The sequence below is a fragment of the Phodopus roborovskii genome, unplaced genomic scaffold (assembly GCF_943737965.1).
Source record: "Phodopus roborovskii unplaced genomic scaffold, PHOROB, whole genome shotgun sequence".
In the NCBI taxonomy this organism is placed as follows: Eukaryota; Metazoa; Chordata; class Mammalia; order Rodentia; family Cricetidae; genus Phodopus; species Phodopus roborovskii.
The window spans coordinates 18,036,816-18,059,128 of NW_026126409.1; the positions used below are offsets into that span (position 1 = coordinate 18,036,816).

At 42.7% G+C, this 22,313-nt stretch overlaps 1 protein-coding gene across 2 annotated transcripts in view; it reads right to left on the reverse strand.

Moving 5' to 3' along the window:
* Nucleotides 1–19,070, reverse strand: part of Nek5 (NIMA related kinase 5) — a 32,423-nt gene extending 13,353 nt beyond the window's left edge. Inside the window, exons 1-14 of one of the 2 annotated variants that reach the window (XM_051182095.1) lie at nucleotides 18,852–19,070; nucleotides 17,248–17,332; nucleotides 15,806–15,903; nucleotides 14,905–14,988; nucleotides 14,754–14,824; nucleotides 13,641–13,727; nucleotides 11,751–11,805; nucleotides 9,229–9,429; nucleotides 9,090–9,154; nucleotides 8,061–8,127; nucleotides 7,252–7,368; nucleotides 5,818–5,904; nucleotides 4,015–4,116; nucleotides 1,081–1,149 (exon numbers count right to left, since the gene is read on the reverse strand). In XM_051182095.1, the coding sequence (XP_051038052.1) occupies nucleotides 1,081–1,149; nucleotides 4,015–4,116; nucleotides 5,818–5,904; nucleotides 7,252–7,368; nucleotides 8,061–8,127; nucleotides 9,090–9,154; nucleotides 9,229–9,429; nucleotides 11,751–11,805; nucleotides 13,641–13,727; nucleotides 14,754–14,824; nucleotides 14,905–14,988; nucleotides 15,806–15,903; nucleotides 17,248–17,332; nucleotides 18,852–18,968 (1,305 nt within the window). In that variant the 5' untranslated portion in view covers nucleotides 18,969–19,070. The remainder of the gene's footprint in view (nucleotides 1–1,080; nucleotides 1,150–4,014; nucleotides 4,117–5,817; nucleotides 5,905–7,251; nucleotides 7,369–8,060; nucleotides 8,128–9,089; nucleotides 9,155–9,228; nucleotides 9,430–11,750; nucleotides 11,806–13,640; nucleotides 13,728–14,753; nucleotides 14,825–14,904; nucleotides 14,989–15,805; nucleotides 15,904–17,247; nucleotides 17,333–18,851) is intronic. The other variant, XM_051182096.1, reaches the window with a different exon arrangement.
* Nucleotides 19,071–22,313: the final 3,243 nt, after the last annotated feature.

Consider the following 22,313-nt stretch of genomic DNA (forward strand, 5'->3'; position numbering starts at 1 on the left):
TGCTGGGATTAAAGGAGTGCACCCAGTCTTATTTTTCTTCTTAAGCTGGGGCCTCGATATGTTGTTCACAGTGTTCTAGAATCCCCTACCTCTGTCTCCCCAGTAGTTGACATACACAAAAAACTCACTGAATGTATAACCAAGTTGAACAGGTCCTAAAAACTGCTGCTCATATTCCATTACCAATACTGAAATAGTTGTTTTGGTTTCAGGCATAGAAAGCACAGACTAAGAAAGAAAGAACACCCTAGCAGCTAAAGTTGTTTCCTCAGGCCAACCTCAGCACCTCATATCAAGGAAGCCAAGTGACCTATTCAGATCCCACAGTTCTGGGGCATCTAAGAAACACTAAGCCCCACCCCACTAATGAAGTCATCAGGTAGCAAAGTATTTTTAAAGATACAGTGACATAAAAATTGGGAGGACTCAACCCTGACTGTTAAACATGTTAACATGTTCTGCCACTGACCTGCATTCCAAGCCCCCAAGACATTTATGAGGATAGAGACCATGAGAGGGATGAGGGATAGCTCAGAGACCATGAGAGGGCTGGGGGTGAGATAGCTCAGTGGCAGGGAATTTTCATTGCATAACATATAAGGTGCAATCTCCAGCAACACTACTCAACAAAATTGATTGACAGGTATAATGTTCATATTTAACTCTTAGTAATCTAAAAGATGAATGTACAGTATTGTCACATCAAGGGAGCCCAGATGCACAACTGAGATTTACCCACAGGCAGCTCACACTTTCAGGCTACTTACACATGATTTTTAAATTAGCATATCAACTGTTGACTATATGCCATGCTTCATTATTGGCAAAAATAAGAAGTTAACATTATCAGAAAATAACTCATTTATAGAAGAAACATGAATTAAAATGGAACCATCTATCCAAGGAAATAATATCACCTTTTTAAATGAGAGGATAAGAAGTATTTGGAAGGTTCATTTATGCACCAGATACCTTGCTTCTAAGTGTATTTAGGAAATTCTCATTACAGCCTGTGCAACAATATCACAAACCTGAATACAGACTCACTTTGTCATAGCTGACCACAGCAATATAGCATACCTCTTTGTCTTGGATGGTATCTTCCTCAGGATTACACTTATCCAGGCTAATTTCAAACTTCAACCCTCTCTAGAATAAACAAGAAAAAAAACTTAGTTTAGCAGTTTAATAAAGTCTTCAAATTACCCCAAGGTCAATTCATTTTGACAGCTCACATACTTAAGATCATTAGTGTAGCCAACCTATACAGTAAGCATGAACCCCAATCATCTTTCTAGTATATAAGCAAAAGACAAGAATGTTCAGGTCTTAGTTTTATATATCTGCTTTAAAATTTTACTATCTTTTATGTTTGGAAGCCTAATTTGTTTCAAGTCTTTTTCAATATTCTAAAAGCTTAGAAAAAACCATAACTCTGTCACCTCACATCCAATTGTATATTCATAGTATCTAAATTCACGTTGCTGTATAATTCTATAGCTTAACGTCTACATTGAATCTGATGATTCATTTTAGAATAAAAACATTTTATTCATCAAGAAAAGTTAATCATAATTCACTAAAAAGTTAGGTACAGTATTCACCAAATTAAAATAATCATTCACTTACTTAACACTGCCATTTTAATGGGCAAAAATTCTATAATGTGACAAAATTCTCGTTACTCCACTGCAATTTAAAAACAATCCAATTCAATAACATGGTTTTCTTATGTGATGCTGGGGATCAAATTAGCACTTTGTACATGTTATATGAGTGCTTCATTGCTGTGCCACACCTCAGTCACAGGATGTAATTTTGACAACAAGCTTGGTGGGGGAGGGTGTGTGCATGCATGAGTGTGTACAAGCCTGTGTGTAAGGGTGGATCCTGATGGAAGCCCAGGATTGGATGCTCTTTAGGCAGAAGTTACTCTGGCACTGGATGTGGGACTATGAGACCTGGCTACATCTGGTAGGTGAGAGAGGCTGTGTGGAGGGGAGGTCAGGCTAGACCCCAGAGAAGGTTGTAAGGATCTGGCTGTTTAGAGAAGTAGAATTTTATAAACTCTTATTCACCTATCCCTGCTCTCTGTGATCCATACCCCTGCACAACCAAGAACACATTATCCATGGATAGATAGGACTCTGATGACATGAAGCTTGCATAGTCCTGGGGTAAGCTAGGTAATACATGAGTTTGTAAACTAATGACATGATTTCAGGCAAGTCTCAGATGCGCAGAGAACATGGAATAGGAGCACTGGCAAGATGGCTCAGCAGGTAAACGCACTTGCCGTGAAAGTTTGGTGACTTGGTACCATGGAGGGAGGAAAGAATCAACTCCCCAAAGTCATCCTCTGAGTTCTACCTATGTCCGGATCTCAGGCCTGGACCTTGAGGTTTAACATATGAATATCCAAGGAAAACATTTTTCATGCAATGGAAAAAGCAGGGTAAAGTCTCTAGAGTGGCTGTGTGATCCTCAGGCCTCCTCTAACTGAATTTATCTAGGATGGAGCTTTTCATTGTTCTGCCCCTCTCATGTGTGGAAAGGTAACATCCATTTTGCAAATAAATGTAGCAGTTTCTTGAACAATTAAATATGGCTGGGCCAACAGCTTGGTGGACAAAGTGCTTGCATTGTAAGCATGAAGACCTAAGAGTTTGATCTACAGTGAGCATGTGAAAACTAGCTGGGCAAGGTGACACATGATTATAATCCTAGCACTGAGGAGGTAGAGACAGATTCTTGGGGTCACTAAAGAACCAGTCTAGCAAACAAGGTGGATGACTCCTAAAGAACAGTGCTTGAAGTTGATTCTGACCTCCACATACATGCACACACACACATGCATGTGCACCCACACATATATGTATAAACACAAATTAATTATACAGTTGGGCCTAGTGCCACATGCCTGTAATTCCAGCTACTCAAGAGGATAAGGCAAGATGATCATGAGTTATTGAGAAGGGAGGCAGGAAGACCTAGAGTTTGAGGCCATTCTGGACAATGCAAGGAAACCCTTTCTCTTCTATTAAATAAAATGATAATGATAATAATAATAATAATAATAATAATAATGAGGTTTAGGTCACAGCTCAGTATTAGAGTACTTGTCTGTAATATGTGAGGGTCTGGGTTCAGCTCCTAGAACTGCAAAAAAAAAAAAAAAAAAAAAAAAAAAAAAAAGAGGAGAAATTAAACATGCCAGCCATCCCAGGCCAATGTAGTTATACCAAAGAAGATGTGTCTACCACTTTAAGACTTGCCTATTAGGGCCAGAGATGGCTCAACATGGAAGTTCCCTTGCAGGTAAAGCACAGGGCCCTTCAATGGAACCCCTCCACTCATCATAAAAGGCTGGGCATGACTATGTGTGCCTGTAACTGCAACCCTGAGAAACAGAAACAGGCAGATCCTGGAGCTTGCTTGACAGCTATGGTAGCCTAAACAGTGAGCTTCAGGGTTAGTTGTAAACCCTGTCCCAAAGAAATAAGGGAGACAGTACCTCAACATACATGGGCAGACACTTGCCCATGATCATCCCAGCTGTTTGCAATAGACAAAAGCTAGAAACTGTCAAAATATTCATCCATAGTTGAACTGCCCACCAATTTTGATACATTTATACAGTGGGATATTTATACAGTGGGATATGCTCAGCAGTGACAAATATGGAGAACATGGGTGAAACAACATGATTGAGCATCATGATGCTCCCTGTGGCATGAAAGAAGCCAGATGAAAGAGAACACTCAGGGATGGTAGCATTTATGCTCTGTGCTCTCGTCTAGAAAATGCAAATGAGTCCATTGTGACAGAAGGCAGGACAGCAGCTCCCTAGAGATGGCGTGGGAATGGAGGCTGGGAGAAACAGGAAAGAACTGACTAGAGAGCACCTGAGATTTGAGAAGCCCCACCCCACTAAGTGACACAGCAAGAGTCAGATGACCCCTGGGACAGGAGCTCACTGGGAAGCTCACACAGCCCTAGCAACAGCATCTCCACCTGTGTCCAGGTTTCTTCCTTGGGTGCATCAGGGTGGGTGGGCAGGTTACTCCTCTTCACCAGATAGGTTTTATGACTGAGGTCTGCATTCTCCTTTATGTCCTTTAATACAGATGACACACAGAGTCAGTGAGATTGGCTCTGTATGTTACTCACCATCTGTCCCTCCCTGAGAGGATGAAGAGCTAGTCACAGACACCTCAGAGCCTTCTGTATTCCTCCTTTACCTTGGGATTGATTTAGCTGTCACCAAATGCTTCTTTCACGGCTCTAGAAATGTCAACTGCCTGGCCCTGGCAGCATGCACAACCCAAGTTTGATCCCACAATTAAGGTGGGGAACAGACAAGGAGGGGGGAATGCCTGCTATACCACTTTTCTGAACTCAGACTTCCCATTGCAGACCTGCAGTGCATAAGGCTGATGGTGGCACAACTCTCCACTTTGAACGGAACTCTGCCCAAGAGAGACCCACCCCTTCCATCCAGCACAGGCCTTTGTATGGCTCATTTAGAACAGGCCACTTACTCGGACCTCTAAAGTGCCATAGTCTCAGTCCACCCCACCCCCACTCCCACCCCCACCCCATGCCCATGCCCATCAACTCTTCCACACAAAGCTTCCTCCTACTCAGCCATCTCATCTCTGCTCCTGTGCAGCTATGAGGCTTGACTGTGGTAGTCGCGTCCCATTATCATTCATGGCTGTGCACTCAGGAGTAGAACTGCATCTACTAGACAGCAGATGTGTCAGAGGCATACCCTTAGCTGGTCTCCTAAATGCTAAGTGCCTTCGGATGCGTTACTGAATTCTCTATGAGAGGCCATAAAGAAGGCACACTGGAAAACTCCACTAAGGTGGCAGATCTGCTGCAGTGTGGCAGGTGTATTCAAGGAGGGCTAGGTGGCCTCTGCAGAGCCCAGCAGGCCTAGGAAAAGGAGCAGTTCAGGGTGCTGTGGGGATTTGTGATGTTGGAATAGCTGTATGCTTTTCACACAGCGGGTCAAATACACACTAGTTAAGTCATCTCCTGAAGAGATGGCCATCTGCTGCAGTTCTAGAAACCTAAAGATGGAAGGATGAGTTTCCAGGGTAACACCATTGTGTGTTTTTCAAGAATGATGTCAACTGTGATCAGACTTTGCCTTACTTAATCTTGAAAAAGGAAGAAGTATGTCCTGGGAAATGTGAGCACCGCAGTCTGTACTTACACAGACTAAGGTGCCAATGACATCAAACAGTATAGTCTTGTGAGACCACCATTTTATAAGTGGTTTACCATTAACCTGTTATCATCCTGTGTGACCTCCAATGAACCATAACACTAATCTTCAGTTAGGGCTGACCACTTTCTTATGTAGAAAGAAACTGAAGGACTACCTCTGTCTCATTTCCTAGTTTCCTATAAGGAGACTGACTGTGTTTGCATATGCATGTGTCCATATGTGTACCCATGCAGGTACATATGTATGTGCATACATGCACATGCATGCTTGTGTGTACATGTATGTGTGTATACAGGTGTGTGTGGTTTTTTTTTTCTGTATATACACAGCCCACTCTCATCCACTAGGACTTGGTTGCTTGGCATGGACCCCGGGTCCCTCTAGTTCTTGGAAACACCTTTTAGCCCCTCCTTCTGCCATCTCCAGCCCTTTGGGACTCTGCCTACCCACAGAACCTCTCTCCACCAGGAACCCAAAGCTGCCAGCCTAGCTTTAGATATTAAATTTCTTTTAATATCTAGTCATTTTGTCACCTGTAAGTTGTCAGAACAATGCTCACTCTAATAGAGTGAATTTACCTTCAGCTCTCTCCCCATCCTTTCTTTAATTTCCTTCATGTCACTGTGGTATTGTTGGCGGATTTCCTCTAACTGTTTCCAGTATTCCTGAAAAGCAAAAACAATTTAAAACTTGAAAATGATCTCTACATACAGTTTTTAAAACATGTATACAAGTAATCATTTGCTTCTAAGTGTAATGATAAACTTACTTTGGCTGTGGTGTTTCGTAGCCTGGGAGGGACACACTAGTATGGGACAGAGACCTTTATTACAATCCCAAATCATGTGTAGCTACTCTGCATAGTCCATTTTTGCATTAATTGAACATCTTACCTCCTCAAAAGATGTGTAGAGGCTGGGGTGCACACCTTTAGTCCTAACTACATGGAAAGGTGAGATGGGAGGATCACTTGAGTTCGAGAGTTCAAGACTAACCTGTGTAACATGCAAAGACTTCACTCATCATCATCAACATCATCACCATCACGCATACACTGTCTTATCACATAGTGTTTCAGAATGTGACCATATTTGAAAATAGGGTCTTTGCAGATGTAATTAGTTAAAATGAAGTCATTTGGGGTAGAATGGACTCCTTAACCACTAGGGACCTGGCTTGGCATAGATCCCAGGTCCCTCTAGTTCTTGGAAACACCTTTTAGCCCTTCCTTCTGCCTTCCCCAGCCCTTTGGGACTCTGCCTAGCCACAGAGACTCTACCTCTCCACCAGGAATGCAAAGTGGCCAGCTGGGACTCAGGTAGGGGACCTTCAAGCTCCTTCCTATCCTCCATTAAAGTCTCTCCACTCACCATTAGTCCTGCAGCAGCCTGCCCACAGGTACCCCTCCTCCCAGAACACCTTCATCCTCTTGGCACTTGGCCTCTTGGTGCAGACCAGGGTCTCTCCGTCTTCCCCACAGCCTCTCTCAACCTTTCCTTCTAGGCCACCTCCATTCCTTTGTGAGTTCATGCTGAACTGCAGAAAATACTCTACCAGAAACCCCACAGCCACCACACTTGGCTAGGACCCAGACTGGACAACAGTAACCAAAGAATCTACCCAATAAAAGCCAGAAATATACACCAAGAAGTTCCTTAAACATCCTACCTCCAGATGCCTAGATGCCACATAAAAAAAGCACATAGACATGAACAACCAAGACAATATGCCTCCTCCAGAAGTCAGCAAAAACTCAAGCACATGACTACCCACACCAGTTCTGGCTTTCAGTCTCCAAAAGCAGGAGACAACGTTGCTACTGTTTTAAGTTATCTATTTTGTTGTGTTTCATTACAATAGTCCTAAAAGGTGCAATAAAAACCACTTTGTCAAATGTCTTATAAGCTCAGCTCTGTGTGTCCACAGGGATGCTGGGAGCAATGGTGACATATGGCAAGACGGGCTGCAGTGTGAAGGACCATGGCACATGCACAGAACTAGAAATTTTAAACCTGGTCCTTCATTCTGTTCCTTCTATACTGGAGCTCCTGGAGTTTAGTCCCCTCTCTGTGGCTTTGTGGCTTTTCTCTCTCGTTGGGATGTGGCTCAGCAGAAGATGGACGAAGACCCTGTTTATGAAAGGAAATCATTTATAGGGCATACTTGCAGATTCTGGCTTAATCTAGACTATTTACTCAAGACAAGAAGTATATCACCAAGCAGTCTCCCATGCTGAAATATTAAATGCTTTAAGCAGCATTTTATTTTTGCTTTGTTTTGTTTTTCAAGGCAGGGTTTATTTTCTGTGTAGCTTTGGGTGTCCTGGAACTCACTCTGTAGACCAAGCTGGTCTCAAACCCACAGAAATCCGTCCACCCCCCTGCCTCTGCCTCCCGAGTGCTGGGGTTAACTGTGTGCGCCACTGCTGCCTGGCCCTACAAGCAGCATTTCAACCCTGAGCAATTGGTGTTATCTATAAGCAACAGGTATTTTTGTGCTATAACTTCTGTCAGTTGTAGCTGTCAGCTTAAGCTCTTCCCAAGTTTTGCAGCCCTGGGGTGTGATAGCGAGAGAAAATGTAAGTCAGCCCTGGTAGCCCATGCCTGTACTACCCACCCGGGAGGCTGAGGCAGGAGGATGAGCAAGAGCTTGATGTTCCAGGCCAGTCCTGAGCTACATAGTGAGATTCTATCTATAAATAAAAAGTGAATGGTGGGTGGCCTTGGTTTTATAGTGGAATGAACTTGGACCCATCCATGTCTGAGGGCAGAGAAGCTGTGAGGAAACCCTTGAGCTCTCCCACAGCTGGAGTCTTACTCACCAACTGTCTTTCCACTTTTAACTTATACTGCTGAGCTTCAAATTTCCTCTGAAGATATGCAGCAAACCTGAGAAAAAAAGAATGTTCCACTGGAACACAATTCCCACCCCCCTCTGTCTCTCTCTTTCCTCTTCCTTCCTTTCTCTCTCATTCTCTCTGTCCCTCCCTCCCTCTCTTCCTCCCTTTTGTCTTTTGAGGTGCTGGGGATTGGCACATGCTCTAATGCTCAACTCCAATCCTTCAGCCCTTGAGGAAGCATTCTCATTAACCATCTCAGATACCAATTTGACAGGTGGGTTTTTCACCTCAGTGATAGAACTAATAATTCATCTGTAGTCTGAAGTTCGAAGATACACAATGCAACATCAGGAAAGAACAGCTTTGGAATCAAGAGGGAAAAAACAAATAAAATGTTTTATAAAAGAAAAGAAAATGAGTATATGAGGACACTCGGAGCAAACACCTTGCAATAAAGGTGAAGACTTGAAGCCCCGGTGGTGGAGAGGCACACACCTTTAATCCCAGCAATCATGGGGCAGAGGCAGATAGATCTCTGTGAGTTCAAGGCCAGTCTGGTCTACAGAATGAGTTCCAGGACAATCAAACCTATACAGAGAAATCCCGTCTTGAAAAACTGAGAGGGGGAGGGAGGGGGAGGGAGAGAAGGAGGGAGGAAGACTGAACCAGGGCATCTTGCACGTTAGTCAAGTGCTATAACACTGAGCAACACTGATGGGCTTTGGACTTTTATTCTTATCTTTTTGACAGGATATGACAAGGTAACTTTGGGCCTTTCTTTTTCAGGCTCAGACATAGCTTAGGTAGGTCTAAGTACTTGTGATCCTTTTGCCTCAGTTTCCCATGTGCTGGCAACACAGGTATGGTGATGCTAAGAATTGGATTGGGGTTTTTATTATTTCATTTTCTGATGCTGGTTTTGGAACTTTAGGTCTTGTGCAAACTGGTAAGTAGTATTCCACTCCCAGCCACCATAGATGCTTTTTGATTACATGGTTACATGATCCTTACCGTGGACTACCTCCCCAGTGAGCGTTCTGTACATGACCATGGGACTGAATTCTTCTTGCATGGACCTAAAATCATATACATGTGTCATGACTTATCATCCAAAATCTCTCCCAAAATCTGGAGTCACCTCCAACCCTACCTCAGGAGACAAGTATCGGGCAGTAATAGGCTCTAACAAAGGCCTTTTCAAAAGGGAATTGATAGATGGTCGATCCTGAGGACACACTTTAAAGAGCTGAGGTATCAAGGACTGTAGGTCAAGAGAAAAGTGGGGTGGTATGGGAGCAACACGTGCTTGACAAATCTTCAGAACCAGATGGTGTAAGTCGTTACTCTCAAACTGAAAGGACAAGGATAATTATCCACATTAGAGACAAGTTGAGTACTGGTAGTTAAAGTAATAAATACAACAAGAAACAAAAGCTAAGCAGTTGGTGGTGGCACATGCCTTTAATCGTAGCACTCGGGAGGCAAAGGCAGGCAGATCTCTGTGAGTTTGAAGCCAGCCTGGTCTACAGAGCTAGTTCCAGGATAGCCAGGGCTGTTATATAGAGAAATCTTGTCTCAGGAAGCAAAAAAAAAAAAAAAAAAAAAAAAAAAAAAAAAAAGAAGAAGAAGGAAGGAAGGAAGGAAGGAAGGAGATAAAGAAGGAAAGGCAGGCAGGCACACTGACTATCATCTATCTACCTAACTATCTATCATCTACCTAGCTACATATCTTCTACCTACCTATCTTCTGTGTGTCTGTCTATCATTTGTTTGGCATTGGCACAGAGCTTTGAGCATGCCAGGCAGCTGCCCTACCCTTTAGCCGCATCCCCAGCCTATGAATATTTCTAAGCTGCTGTCGAATGCACTATGCTTTGCCCTATCTTGTCATCAACTATATGTCATAAGTGGATACTTATCCAAGAGATGCTCTGCTACTTAATACAAGATTTATAATTTTAGTATTTTCATTTTGCTTCTGTTTTTTCGTTTTGCTAACTGAATGCAGGGCCCTGCATTTGCATAGTGTGTGATCTACCTATGAACTACACCTAGTCTTTAATTTTAACTTTTTTAGCTAAAAAAGTTTCATTTATTCTTAATTTTTTATTACCAAAATACCCTTTCCTTACACTTAAAAACAAAAAGCACAGGAAGTTATAAACAGGAAAATATGTATAATTTCACAACTCAGAAGTATAATTCTATATAATCTTTTCAAGAATGTTTACTTTACAGAGATAATCATGCTGACATGACTTTTTTTTTTTTGCTTTTTCAAATACTATAACATAAATACTATAGCATAAATATATCATCCACACTAAAGTCTTCCATTGTATGAAAGAAGCATTTATTTGCACAAAATAATGTTGGACATGCTGGCTTGGCAATAAAGTGCAGGTTTTGTTCAGACACCAGCTGTGTGGCTTTTAACATTAACAACAACAGTAATAATGGAGACAGCTGCTGCATAGACAAGAGTTGGCAAGTAAGCTGTCCTTGGAAAGTCCTGCCTACAGTATCGGCCTTAGTCTGAAGTGTCTGGGACCTGAGATTTGTAAAGAAATTCCACTCCTGTCCAGATGTTAAGAGTGGCTCTTTGGCTCTTTGCTCTCTTTCTGCCCTTACTGTTCTTTCTGCTCTTACTGCTCTCTCCACTCTCCTCTCTTTCTGCCCCTGTCTCCCTCTTCTCGACTATTCTCTTCTGTCCTCTCTGTCTCTGTGTCTCTTTGCCTCCTCTCTCTTCCCTTCTCCCTCCCTCCCCTTTCTAATAAAACTTCTCATTCAAGCTTAAAAAAAATTAAAAAGAGTGTCTCTTGGTCCGAGACATTTATGCATATAATATAGTTTATTTGAATATATGGTTTGCTTCTGGGCACCTTGGGAGTTTTGCACATGCCAGGCAGATGGTGCCTATGTGTCCAACTTCCAATAAAGCATGGAGATAAGGGACCTAATGGACTCAATGCTTCACTCATCAAGACTGGAAAAATCAGCACATCCATTAGAAGTCTGTGTGTGATTTACTACAGACTCTGCCCCACACACTCTTTACCTTCAAAGAACATGTGTATAATGGAAACATGCTCCACATGCTATTCTCTGACTTGGACTTTTTTACTTTATAGTATTGCCTAGATATCTGTTCATGTCAAAGCTGCATTTCTGATATTTCTCTGTGTGTATGCATGTCTATATGAAAGAGAGGCAGGGACAGAGAGCCTGCATCTTGCTATGTAGATCAGGCTGGCCTAAAACTCTCATTCCTTCTGCCTCCACCTCCTGGGTTAATTTTGTTGTTGGTTTTGGCTTTTTTGTTTGTTTGTTTGTTTGTTTGTTTTGGTTTTTCAAGAAGGTTTCTCTGTAGCTTTGCAGCCTATCTGGAACTCACTCTGTAGACCAGGCTGGCCTTGACTCACAAAGATCCACCTACCTCTGACTCCCAAGCGCTAGAATTAAAGGGATACGCCACCGATGCTTGGGTTCAGTTTTGGCTTTTTAAAGATGAATTCTCTCTCTGTTGCTCATGTTCACTTTGAGTACCTGAGTTGATTGGACCACAGGCACATGGCTACCATACCATACCACACACTCTTTTTTCTTTCAGAAGTTAATTTCCACAGCATGTTTTCAGTAATTCAAGATTCACATGATGAGCAACATACTTACAGGATGCTTGAGGGTGCAGAGCTCATATAAGACACATCCAAGAGACCAAATATCCCTGGAGAAGAGAAGGGTTTACATGGCCATAAAATGGCAACAATTACAGGTGGAAGTATTTGCCACTTTATGTGGGTACAGCTTCATTTTATTAGGTTTTCACAAGTGCTTTCAGATATCTTATCAATGCTAAAATAAAAATTAAAGTAAGAATTATTTGAAGCCTTGTAGAACCCTGGCAGACCACGGTTCTGGCAGGCAGACAAACATTAGTACAATATGACAACTACACATTTACTTCATGTGCCCAAAGAAAATGTGTGTGCAATGGAGCTGGGGACACAGCAGAGGAGAAAGGCAAGATTCTAGCATGCATGTCTCAAAAGTGGAAAGTGGCCGATCAAGGAAGATAAATTCTACTCAAAGCTCTTGACAGAGAAAAGGTTACATCACGAGATGGCACAGTCTCGATGAACATTTGGAAAACATGTTGGAAATATAGGACTTGAATTTTGTACTGTCCACGCTTATTTAAAAAATTACTTAATGTGGTACTGGGTATTAATTAAACTAAGGACCTTAAGCATAAAGCAAGTACTCTCCCACCCATCCACTACCCCATCCCTGTTAGTAACTATAAATATATAATTGGTATAAGGAGTCATTTTAAAGAATAAAAAGGATAATCAAATCTAAAAGGCAAGTGAAAATCTTAGCTGCCAAGGATCCCTAACAAGGATTCAGTAAAGAAAAGCAGAGTGGGACGGAGGTGTGCTCGGTGGCAGGCCACCTTATCATACAGGTGGGAGGGAACCACTTTTCTGAGGCATGATGCAGATGACAAGCTCAGCTGTAGTCAGGGTTGGTGCCAATGCTAATTCACAAGTGCCTTGTCTAAACTCATTTTCCTGTAAACAGGCAAAAACCCTAAGGGATGTGGCAGCCACTAGACTCTTCCTGACTGCCCTGGCCTCCTTGAGCAAAAGGATTTTCAGTCAAAGAGCCAGCTCGCCCACCCTTGTTCCAGCACCAGCCATCTCAAACACCCCACAAATGACCTGAGAAGACTGCATAACAACCCTGCCTAGGCTCCTGAACACACAGTTTGGGCTATTGAGATAGTTTATACTAAGCTGTTTTTATGTCAGAAGCCTAATGAATTCTAAATGATCCCACCAGTGTGGTGCCGAACAGACAACTTGAGCTCAGGGCAGACTCCTTCTCTGGCTATGTAAGCAGGCTGATCAGATTTCCATCTAGTCATCTGGGAGACATCCTGGGTTGCCTCCTGAGTACTGCAAAATCACAATAAATGGCTTTTCTTGGGGAGACTTTTTTATTTATTTTTTTCCTCATTGTTATAATTTAAAAAGGAAACAGTGGGAAGGAGTCATATCATACAACAGAGCTCACATGGGAGGTTTATTGGAAGAGCGTATCCTGTCTGGACCTCAAGGTCAGTACAGATGCTTGGATGCTAACACCCATTCCTACCAGATTCACTGCTGAGAGAAGAGTCAATTTCCTTTTAGGTGTCACCCTCTAATGAGGTCACACTTCCAGGAGTATATGGGAAGCATATACTCACTCACTCCTGAAACTCACTCTGTAGACCAGGCTGGCCTCAAACTCAGAGATCCTGCCTGCCTCTGCCTCTCAAGTACTGGGATTAAAGGCGTGCAACCTGGCTTGTTTTTGTATTGTTAAATGAAGAAAAATTGCTTTGTCTTAAATAAGTTCAAAAGCTTCCAGGAATATTAGTCATCAGAATTCTCATTTTACACATGAAGGAAGGAAAGTGCACACATGCCAGCAGAATAGATTAGAACATCAGACTCTGCAATTCAGTGTTACCCACCAGATTTGACAAGCATTCACTGACCAAGAGCAACTCACGTTTTATTGTTGTATGGTCTGTTCTGACAAATCTCTGGGGACAAATAGTAAGGTGTCCCAACACATGTCTGAGCAAGTTCCATGGAACTAGAAAATTAGAGTAAATAAAGAATATGTTTCATTTAGTAGAGTGAGAAAGGCTGAAGACAAGACTATGCAAGGAAAATTGTAAACATAAACAACAAAATTATACTTGTGCACAAACTAACAAAGACAGAAGGTTTTTAACCATTCAACGCCCATTCATGTGTGATGATGTGTGCCTTAATCCCAACAATTGAGAGGCAGAGACAGGGAGATATCTGTAAGCTGGAGGCTAGCCCTGTCTATTTAGTGACTTCCAGGACAGCCAGGAGAAGTCCTTGTCTCAAAAAAGAAAAAAAAAATCAACACCCAAATTTATACATACATACATACATACATACATATGTGTATATATGTAAACACACACATACATACTTATATGGAAAGAGAGAGAGAGAGAGCAAGAAAGCCAGGCATGGTGGCTCATGAGTATATTTCTAGTACAGGGAAAGTGAAGGCAGAAGAATAAGGAGTTCAAGGCCAGCCTCAGCTACATAACAAGTTAAGAGCTAGCCTGAGCTACATGGGATCCTATCACACACACACACACACACACACACACACACACACACACACACACACACACACAGTATGTATGGGCTAGAAAGGAAATTAAGAGCACGTGTTTTTCCAAAGGACCCAGATTCAGTTCTCAGCACTCATACTATGGCTCACAGCTATCCCCAACCCCAGTCCCAGGGGATCTGTTTCATTATGTGTGTGTGTGCGCACAGATGTGTGTATGTGTATAAGTGACAATGGAGGCCAGAAAAGCACGCGCTGGAGTTGGAGTTACAGAGAACACCAGAAGTGGGTTCTGGGAACCAAACTTAGATTCTCAAGAAGAGCAAGCACTCTTGAGCTCTGGGGCCCCATTGACAGACAATCACATGATTCAACATATTCATTTATAGTTCCATAAAATTGTGGGGATAATGAAACTTTTATCATCTTAAGTCACAATGCCTCAAAACGAACACTTTGTCAATTTCTGAATAGAAAGAAAGATAGAATTTTACAAGTGCTTACTTATTCAGTGTCCTTGCTGTCCCAAAGTCCCCAAGCTTTGCAACCAATCCATCCTTGCTAAGAAAAATGTTCTTAAAGAGAAGAAAAACCGTGTTCAGAAAAAGAATAAGAGCCACTGTGTCTTAGGCTGTGTGTTGGAGGGAGCTGCTACCTGAGATTTTATGTCCCTGTGTAATATCTTGCTGTCATGAATGTGCTTCAATCCTAAAGAAATCTGTACAAACCAGCACAGGATCTGCAGAAGGAGCAGAACAAGTCTACTGAGCAGTCTGCTGGCTTCTGGCGCAGGCCCCTGATGACACGAAACACGGGGACACTAACAGAAATGGAACACCCTAATTTAGTTTTATAGCCCAGAAAAGTGCCCCTACCCGCTGAGTCATCTTTCTGGCCCCACATGATATTTCCTTCTTTATTTTAGGTGTATGAGTGTTTTGTCTGCATGTATGTAAGTATGTATATAATATGCATACCTGGTATGTGTGGTAGTCAGAAGAGGGCATTAGGTTACCTAGACCTAAAGTTACAGATGGTTTGTGAGCCACCATGTGCGTGCTAGAAACTGAACCTAGGTCTGCTCTAAGAATAACAAGTGTTCTTAGCTGGGCGGTGGTGGTCCACACTTTTATTCCCAGCACTTGGGAGACTGAAGCAGGCAGATCTCTGTGAGTTTGGGGCCAGCCTGGTCTACAGAGTAAATATCAGGACAGGTTCAAAAGCCACAGAGAAACCCTGTCTTGAAAAAACAAAACAAAACAACAACAACAACAAAGAATAACAAGGGTTCTTGACATCCTAAGAAGCCATCTCTCCAATCCTGTCCTTATGGCTGTTTTAGACATGAAGTTCATCCTACATGAGATATGAATGCAAGAGATACTTCTTCCAAAAAAAAAAAAAATTCATTCTCAAAACTAAATTCTATTTCAAATACCAATAATATTCATGCATGGTTTTATGATTCAGATTTCCCCACCACAAACAGGCTTCACATAGTCGAGTGTGTAGAACATAATAAATTAACACCCCATGCACATTAGAAGTAGACTTACCTGATCTTCACTAAATAACACTCCCTTCTGCCTCCGGATCCTCTGCATGAGATCCCCTCCCTCACAGTATTCCATTACAATAAACAGCCTGCTATTCTCTGCAAGAAAACAGCATCATTTGGTGTGGGAGCTGTGAGATAGCATCAGCCTTTCAAAATGTAGAGTGTGAAGAATACAACAGGGAAGTGCTGTGCAATAAGAGTGGGTATAGCCTGGGGACGACTGGGTTCTCATCCCACAATAGTATTTGCCTTTCTTCTTTGCCTATTTGGCCTCCCGCAAGGGGTGGAGGAGCTCTTAACTGAGTAAAATGCAGGCCATGGGCACACAACAGTTGCTTGAAAACCATCACAAAGGTGCAGAGATTTGTATCTATTCTGTTCAGCATTTGGAGAGCTTGACTCCAGAACATGCTTAGCATTAAGAATTAATATTTACTAAGGGAACTCATTTTGCCTTAGGAAAACCATAATTTCTCCTTACTTTTCCTACATTGCTTCATATTCACAAAACCCTGTCTTTCATACTAGCCAGCTAATTTTGAGTAAATCAAAAGGATTAGCCAGGTGGACATGACCTGATCATAAGATTTATGTAACTCTGAACCTGGAGTTGGAGTAATGAGTGATTTCCAGCTCCACTTCCTGGCCATGTGGCAAAGTTTCACTTCTAGTAGAGAGTGGCCCCTGGTTAACAGCCAGCAAGAGAGTGGAAACAGACATGAGTACTTGGTTCTTGCAGTGGGAGATGAGATGTGATAGTGCCAGCAAAACCTACATTTACAGGGTCTCAGTCAGGACCTGGGGCTCTTGGCTAAGATCCTGTTTTAATTACCAACAAGCTGCCAAGCAATGTACAGGGGCAAAGGAGGTCATTTATACTGTGAAGAGGCCTTAGCAGTGTAACTGTATCCACTGCAAAGTGTCTTCAGAAATCCACCCTACATGGAATAAATGTATACTCCAGGCTATTACAATGGTCCAGTCCAGTCATTCATTGAGCAACTGTATACTCAGCATCTACTACCCTAAATTCATTAGTGTGTGTAAAACCCAGGACCTCATACATGCCATACAAATTCTTCCACCACCAGGCCACATTCTGGCATACCAACCATTGTCTATTTGGTAGAATGAAAACTAAGGAAGCCATCTATAAAAAGTCACTACAAGGGCTCAGCGTCATGGAACACACCTGTAACCTCAGCATTAGGGAGTCCAACAAATAGGATCTGGAGGTTGAGACAAGACTAGGCTACAGGAGACCCTGTCTCCACAGACAAACCTCACCAGATCAGAAATAAAGACATTTCAGATTACACTTTAGCTACACGGGAAAATGAACGTACTTACAAAACTTTAATAAATACACAATTCTTGGGAACACATCTTTTCTAAAGGTCACTGGTTTATTGGGATACTTGAATGACAGGAAAATCTAACCTTGAAATGCACTGAAGAAGGTTACAATGTTGGGATGCTTCATCTGAGCCAGAAGCATCACTTCTTTCTTAGAAGCTTCTTTTTCCTGGAAGGGCATCGAAGCAATGTTTTGAGACAGCATGTCTTGCAGAGGTAAATGGCTTATAGAGGCTTCCTTTCTGAGCACTGCCATCTGAAAACCCTAAAGGAGCCTCTGGCTTTAATGCCATGCTTAAAACTTTTCTCTCAAAGGCAGGGCCACTATGGGATGAAAAGAGTACCTCATATCTAACCATTGGCTCATCAGTGACTATTACAATCAAGGACATTAATAATGCTGGGGAAATGTTATTGTACTGAAAGTTGAAAATTGGTTTTACTTGCTATATGACTGTATACCCAGCTACCCAGAAGGCTGAAATCATTCTGGGCAACACAGTAAGGTCCTGTTTCAAGAAGTAAATGCAAATTATAAATAAATTGATAGGTAGATTTGTAGTCATTATCTGAACATCGTGAAATACTTCATCCTCCAGCATAAGCAAATTCTTTCTGAAACATAACATTCCAAAAGCTGCCACTGCTGAGAATAAAATGGTCATTATACAAAAACAGACCAGCAAAATTCCATATCCTGCATTTCTTCATTTCAAAAAATAAGCCATACATGCCTATAATGCTAGCACTCAGTAGTCTGAGGCAGGAGGATCCCAAATTTGAGGATACTCTTGGCTACAAAGGGAGATCATATCTCAAAACAAAAACAAAAACCAGTTTCTTGGGGCTGGCAAGAGGGCTTAGCAGGTAAAGGCATTTGTTGCCAAACCTGGGAACCTAAGTTTGACCCCTGGAGCCCCTAAGTTCGATCCCTGGAGCCCAAAGTAAAGGACTGATACCCACAAGTTGTCCTCTGACTCCACATTTATGTTGTCTCTCTCTCTCTCTCTCTCTCTCTCTCTCTCTCTCTCTCTCACACACACACACACACTGAGACTACCTTGTCTACATAGCTAATCTAGACCCTGTCTCAAAAACAAAGAAAGAGAGAAAGAGAAGGAGAGACAGGGAGGGAGAGCTAAAGGGAGGGCAAGAAGGAGGGTAAAAGGGAGGGCAAGAGGAAGGAGGGGGGGAGGAAGTAGGGAAGGGAAAGAAAATAGGAACACACAGAGGTGGATCAGCCAGGCATTCAGCTATCACGGCTTGTATCCAGAACGATGACAAGTCCTTTGTTCAATGGGAGGAGGGGGAGACCAAGAAAGTGAACAAAATATATGTTCTTGGATTGGATTTCTAGGGGATGAAAGAGAGTCAGCTGAACCTTAAAATTCATAATTGTGAAAAGGGTATTTGCTTCCATAATAGATTGACAATGTGCAGGCTAGAGGGATGGCTCAGCACTTATTGCTGGTACAGAGGCCCAGGTGCAGTCCTTACCACCCAGATCATGTGATTCACAATTGCCTGTAAACCAAGTTTGGGGGGCACCCAATGCCCTCTGACCTCTGCAGGCACTTGCACTCACATGGTGCACAGAACTCATACAAGCACACACACATACACACAGCAAATATTTTTAATGCTAAATATACCTCTTTAAATTATCAAAATTTTGAACTTAACTTTACCTGTGTAAAATTGATCTCCTTTATGACACAATAATTGCTTTCTGTTTTGGTTTTTGCCAAGTATACTTTCCCAAAGGTGCCTTTCCCGATGATCTTAATCAGGTCAAATCTATCCATTGTTTCAGGGGTCAGAGGCTCCTAAAATGAAGTCATAAACCTTCACTGTACACTTCTTGTGACAACTAGCCAGCAGAAGATGGACAAAGGCAAAGAACTGTTTGCTAAAACTTTCCACCCAGCTTTTCAAGTGTCAAGAAATTTCCTTATGACCACAAGTAATGTCGTGAAAAGGGTTTGGTTGGTAGATTCCAAAGTCAGCTTTGTAATCTTAGACGAGTCACCACCTCACAAAACCTTTCTTCTCTAGCTTCTAAACCGGAAAATTACTTGTGTTTGAAGGAGAGACACCTCATCGAAGGTGGTTGGAGCTTATAAAGAGCTGAAGTCCAAAGGCCCGGCAAGCACCATTTAAGTCTTAGTGGGAGGTACTGCCCTCTACAGGGAAGCCTGAGAATTTATTCTATCCGTGTTTTGGGTTCTAGAGATGTGGGGGACATTATGATAGTTAAGAAGTTAGGGCCTGGGGTACTAGCTTTGCCATTCAAAGGTCGTTGGTCCCACACAACAAGGGATTACCACAAAATCCCTGCATACATTTACGTAAGTGGAAAACCCATTCACAATTAGCTGCCTCTAGAACCGAACTATCACACGTCTAGCTACGTGTCTCCCTATGGGGATAAAGTAGTACTGGGCTTCCTAAAAATATAAAGCAAGGCTTGTTTGGGTCTGGGAACTTTTCTACTAGTTGTACCCCAATATGGAACAACACCCCGGTCTACTGGCTGTAGAGCTGCAGTCGGTGGGAGGTCCAGAGTTCTAGCAACCATGATCAGGCGACTGGCCTGTCACCTGGCTACAGGTGTTTACAGGGGGAAATATGTACTTTGTTGTAGGTTGCTTTCCTTCTTTTTTGTTTTGTTGTACTGGGAATCAAATCCAGGATCCCATACAGGCTAGGTAAGCATTCAACCACTGAGCTTTCTTTATAGCTAATCCTTTTAGGAGACTTTATTGAAATTGCTCTAAAATGTTGAAGCAGGGCTTCAGTTTGCCATCCCCCTGCCTCTGGCACAAAGCAAACTTCTAAACCCCTGGGTGGTCTATTGAGTAGGTTGTTTTCAAATGATTTCGACTTAGGTGGGCACAGGCTTGTCAGCAGACGCTGAGGCCAGCTTAAGTGGGGGCGGGTAGGGGCGCTAGAGTCCAGACTTTGTGGCTTGTGTGTTGCCATGGAAACTGACGCTGCCAGGTCTCCCCCACCACCTGGCCTCCCCCAACCTCTCTCCGCAGCCTTTGGGAGGCCTGAGACAGCTCTTGAAGAACAAACACGGTGGGTGGGCTCAACTTACCTGCTCAGCGGGCTTTGTGCAGTGAGCCTTTAAGTGTTCAGGCAGATCTGGCCCCTGGCAGCTAAGCTTCCAGGACGCTGGGGCAGGGCCACCGCGCAGGAAAAGTGGGCGGAACGCTGGGCGGGGAGCGGGGAAGGGGAGACCCACCGCGCTCTTTCCAGTTGCCTGTGCTCTGAACCCAAATGCAAAAAAAGCAACAAAGAACTTATCTCCACACTCCTGTGCTGTAAGAAGTCAGTCAGAGAAGGAAAATGAGGACACTGAGTTCGACCTCAAATCGGGGCGAGCACACTTTTTATTGAGAGAGGTTGGCAACCTGAAGCTCCTAGGTTGGCAACCTGAAGCTCCAAAGGTGCAGAAGGCAGTGCAAGGTCTGAAATTCGGGTTTTATAGTGGAGATCAAGAAGCTGGGAGAAGCAATTTGGGGTCAGAACTTCGGGGTAGGAGATCAAATTGCCTTGTTGCAACCTTTGGGTTCCAGGGTGTGTATTAGGGGTGGCTATTTTCTAGACTTCTATTGGCGGCATTGATTTTTTTTTTTTTTTTTTTGAAGCCTTAGACCGCTTTTTTTGCGCGTGGGGATGGAGAGTTTTAGTGTTTTGGCATGTATATGCTGTCTGCCACCTACAGAGGTTTCTGATGAGTGAACAGTGCTGGAAGAAAACGTGTTGGTTTGGTTATTGGGGGAGGTGGTGGTCATGATCTCTAGGGTTCCATACAAGCTAAGCAGTGTTCAACTGTAATATATATTCCCAGGAGAAAGTATGTTTCTCATGCAAGGTCTCAAATACTGCTGAAGGGTGTATTAAGATGGGAACCTGGGTCCACAAGCAAAAGGAGGTGCTGTTCAGGTGCTCTCAACCTAGCTCCATGTCATCTTTTTTTTAATGCTTGAAGTTCTTGTTGGTCACTATGTTCTGAAAGAAGCATGTACATGGAAACTATCATTTCCTGCCCATAGGCCCTAAAGTGTTGTGGAGTTTTGTTTGTTTTTTGTAAGTGGGGTCTCACTATGGATCCCTGGCTGGCCTGGAACTCACAGAAGTCCAGATGCTTGCCTCTGCATCCCTGCTGAAACTAAAGATGTATGCCACACCCAGTTCTCTTTTTAAGAGTAATCAGGACTGGCAAATCTCAGCCAACTAAGCAAACACAAGGAGTTTGGTTTAAAGTGGAAATCTCCTGATTTTCAAGAGGATTTATAGACTCTTTGGTGGCTAATGAGATATAATTATGCACATAATTTCATGTTTGTTTTGTCTGATGGATTGTAATGTTTGTACCCAGAGATTAGAGCTGATAAGGATATATGGAGGGTGATATAAATGGAAGTTGAGTGTCTTGGAAATATTCTTGTAACTATTCATGCCTTCTTGAACATGAATCATCATCAGAAAAGTGGCAAGCTAATGTTCAAGGGACTGACCTAGGAAGGGTGAAGCTGACAACAGAGGCCACACCCAAACTCTGCACCCTAATTGCTAATTTATTCCTCATAGCAGTGAAAGTGAACAGTTTGGACACTGCTTTGTTTGTATACTGGTCTCAACCACTAAACAGATAGCTCTCATTGTCAGGAAAAACAGGAATAGGAAAAGAGCAAGAGAGAAGCCTGAAGTAGCCTTATGGGATTGCATGAGTCAGTGATGTCAGTGTGAGGCTGTGCTTATTTAATATACATACAGATGGGGATGCACAAACATAGGTATGTAGACGGTCCCGATATGCCAGGAGTAACCAGCACAATAGTATCCAGATACTGGCTTTAAAACAGTGATGGGCACTGTGGCTTCTTGGAAAAAGAGTATTGATTCTGGGGCTGGAACAGAGAAGGTTCCAGGTTGAGCCTACTTTATCTAATTTAACTTAGTAATTTAAAAGGACAAGAACATCACAAGCCAGTGACACAGGGTAACATTACATTCTTTGCTCTACCACAACTAGAATCAAATCCTCTCAACATTGTGGGGCCTCAGTGACAGTGAGCAGAACAGGAACAGAGAAGTTAGTACCTACTGATGGAGGCAGGCAGCATCTGTGGCACACTGTG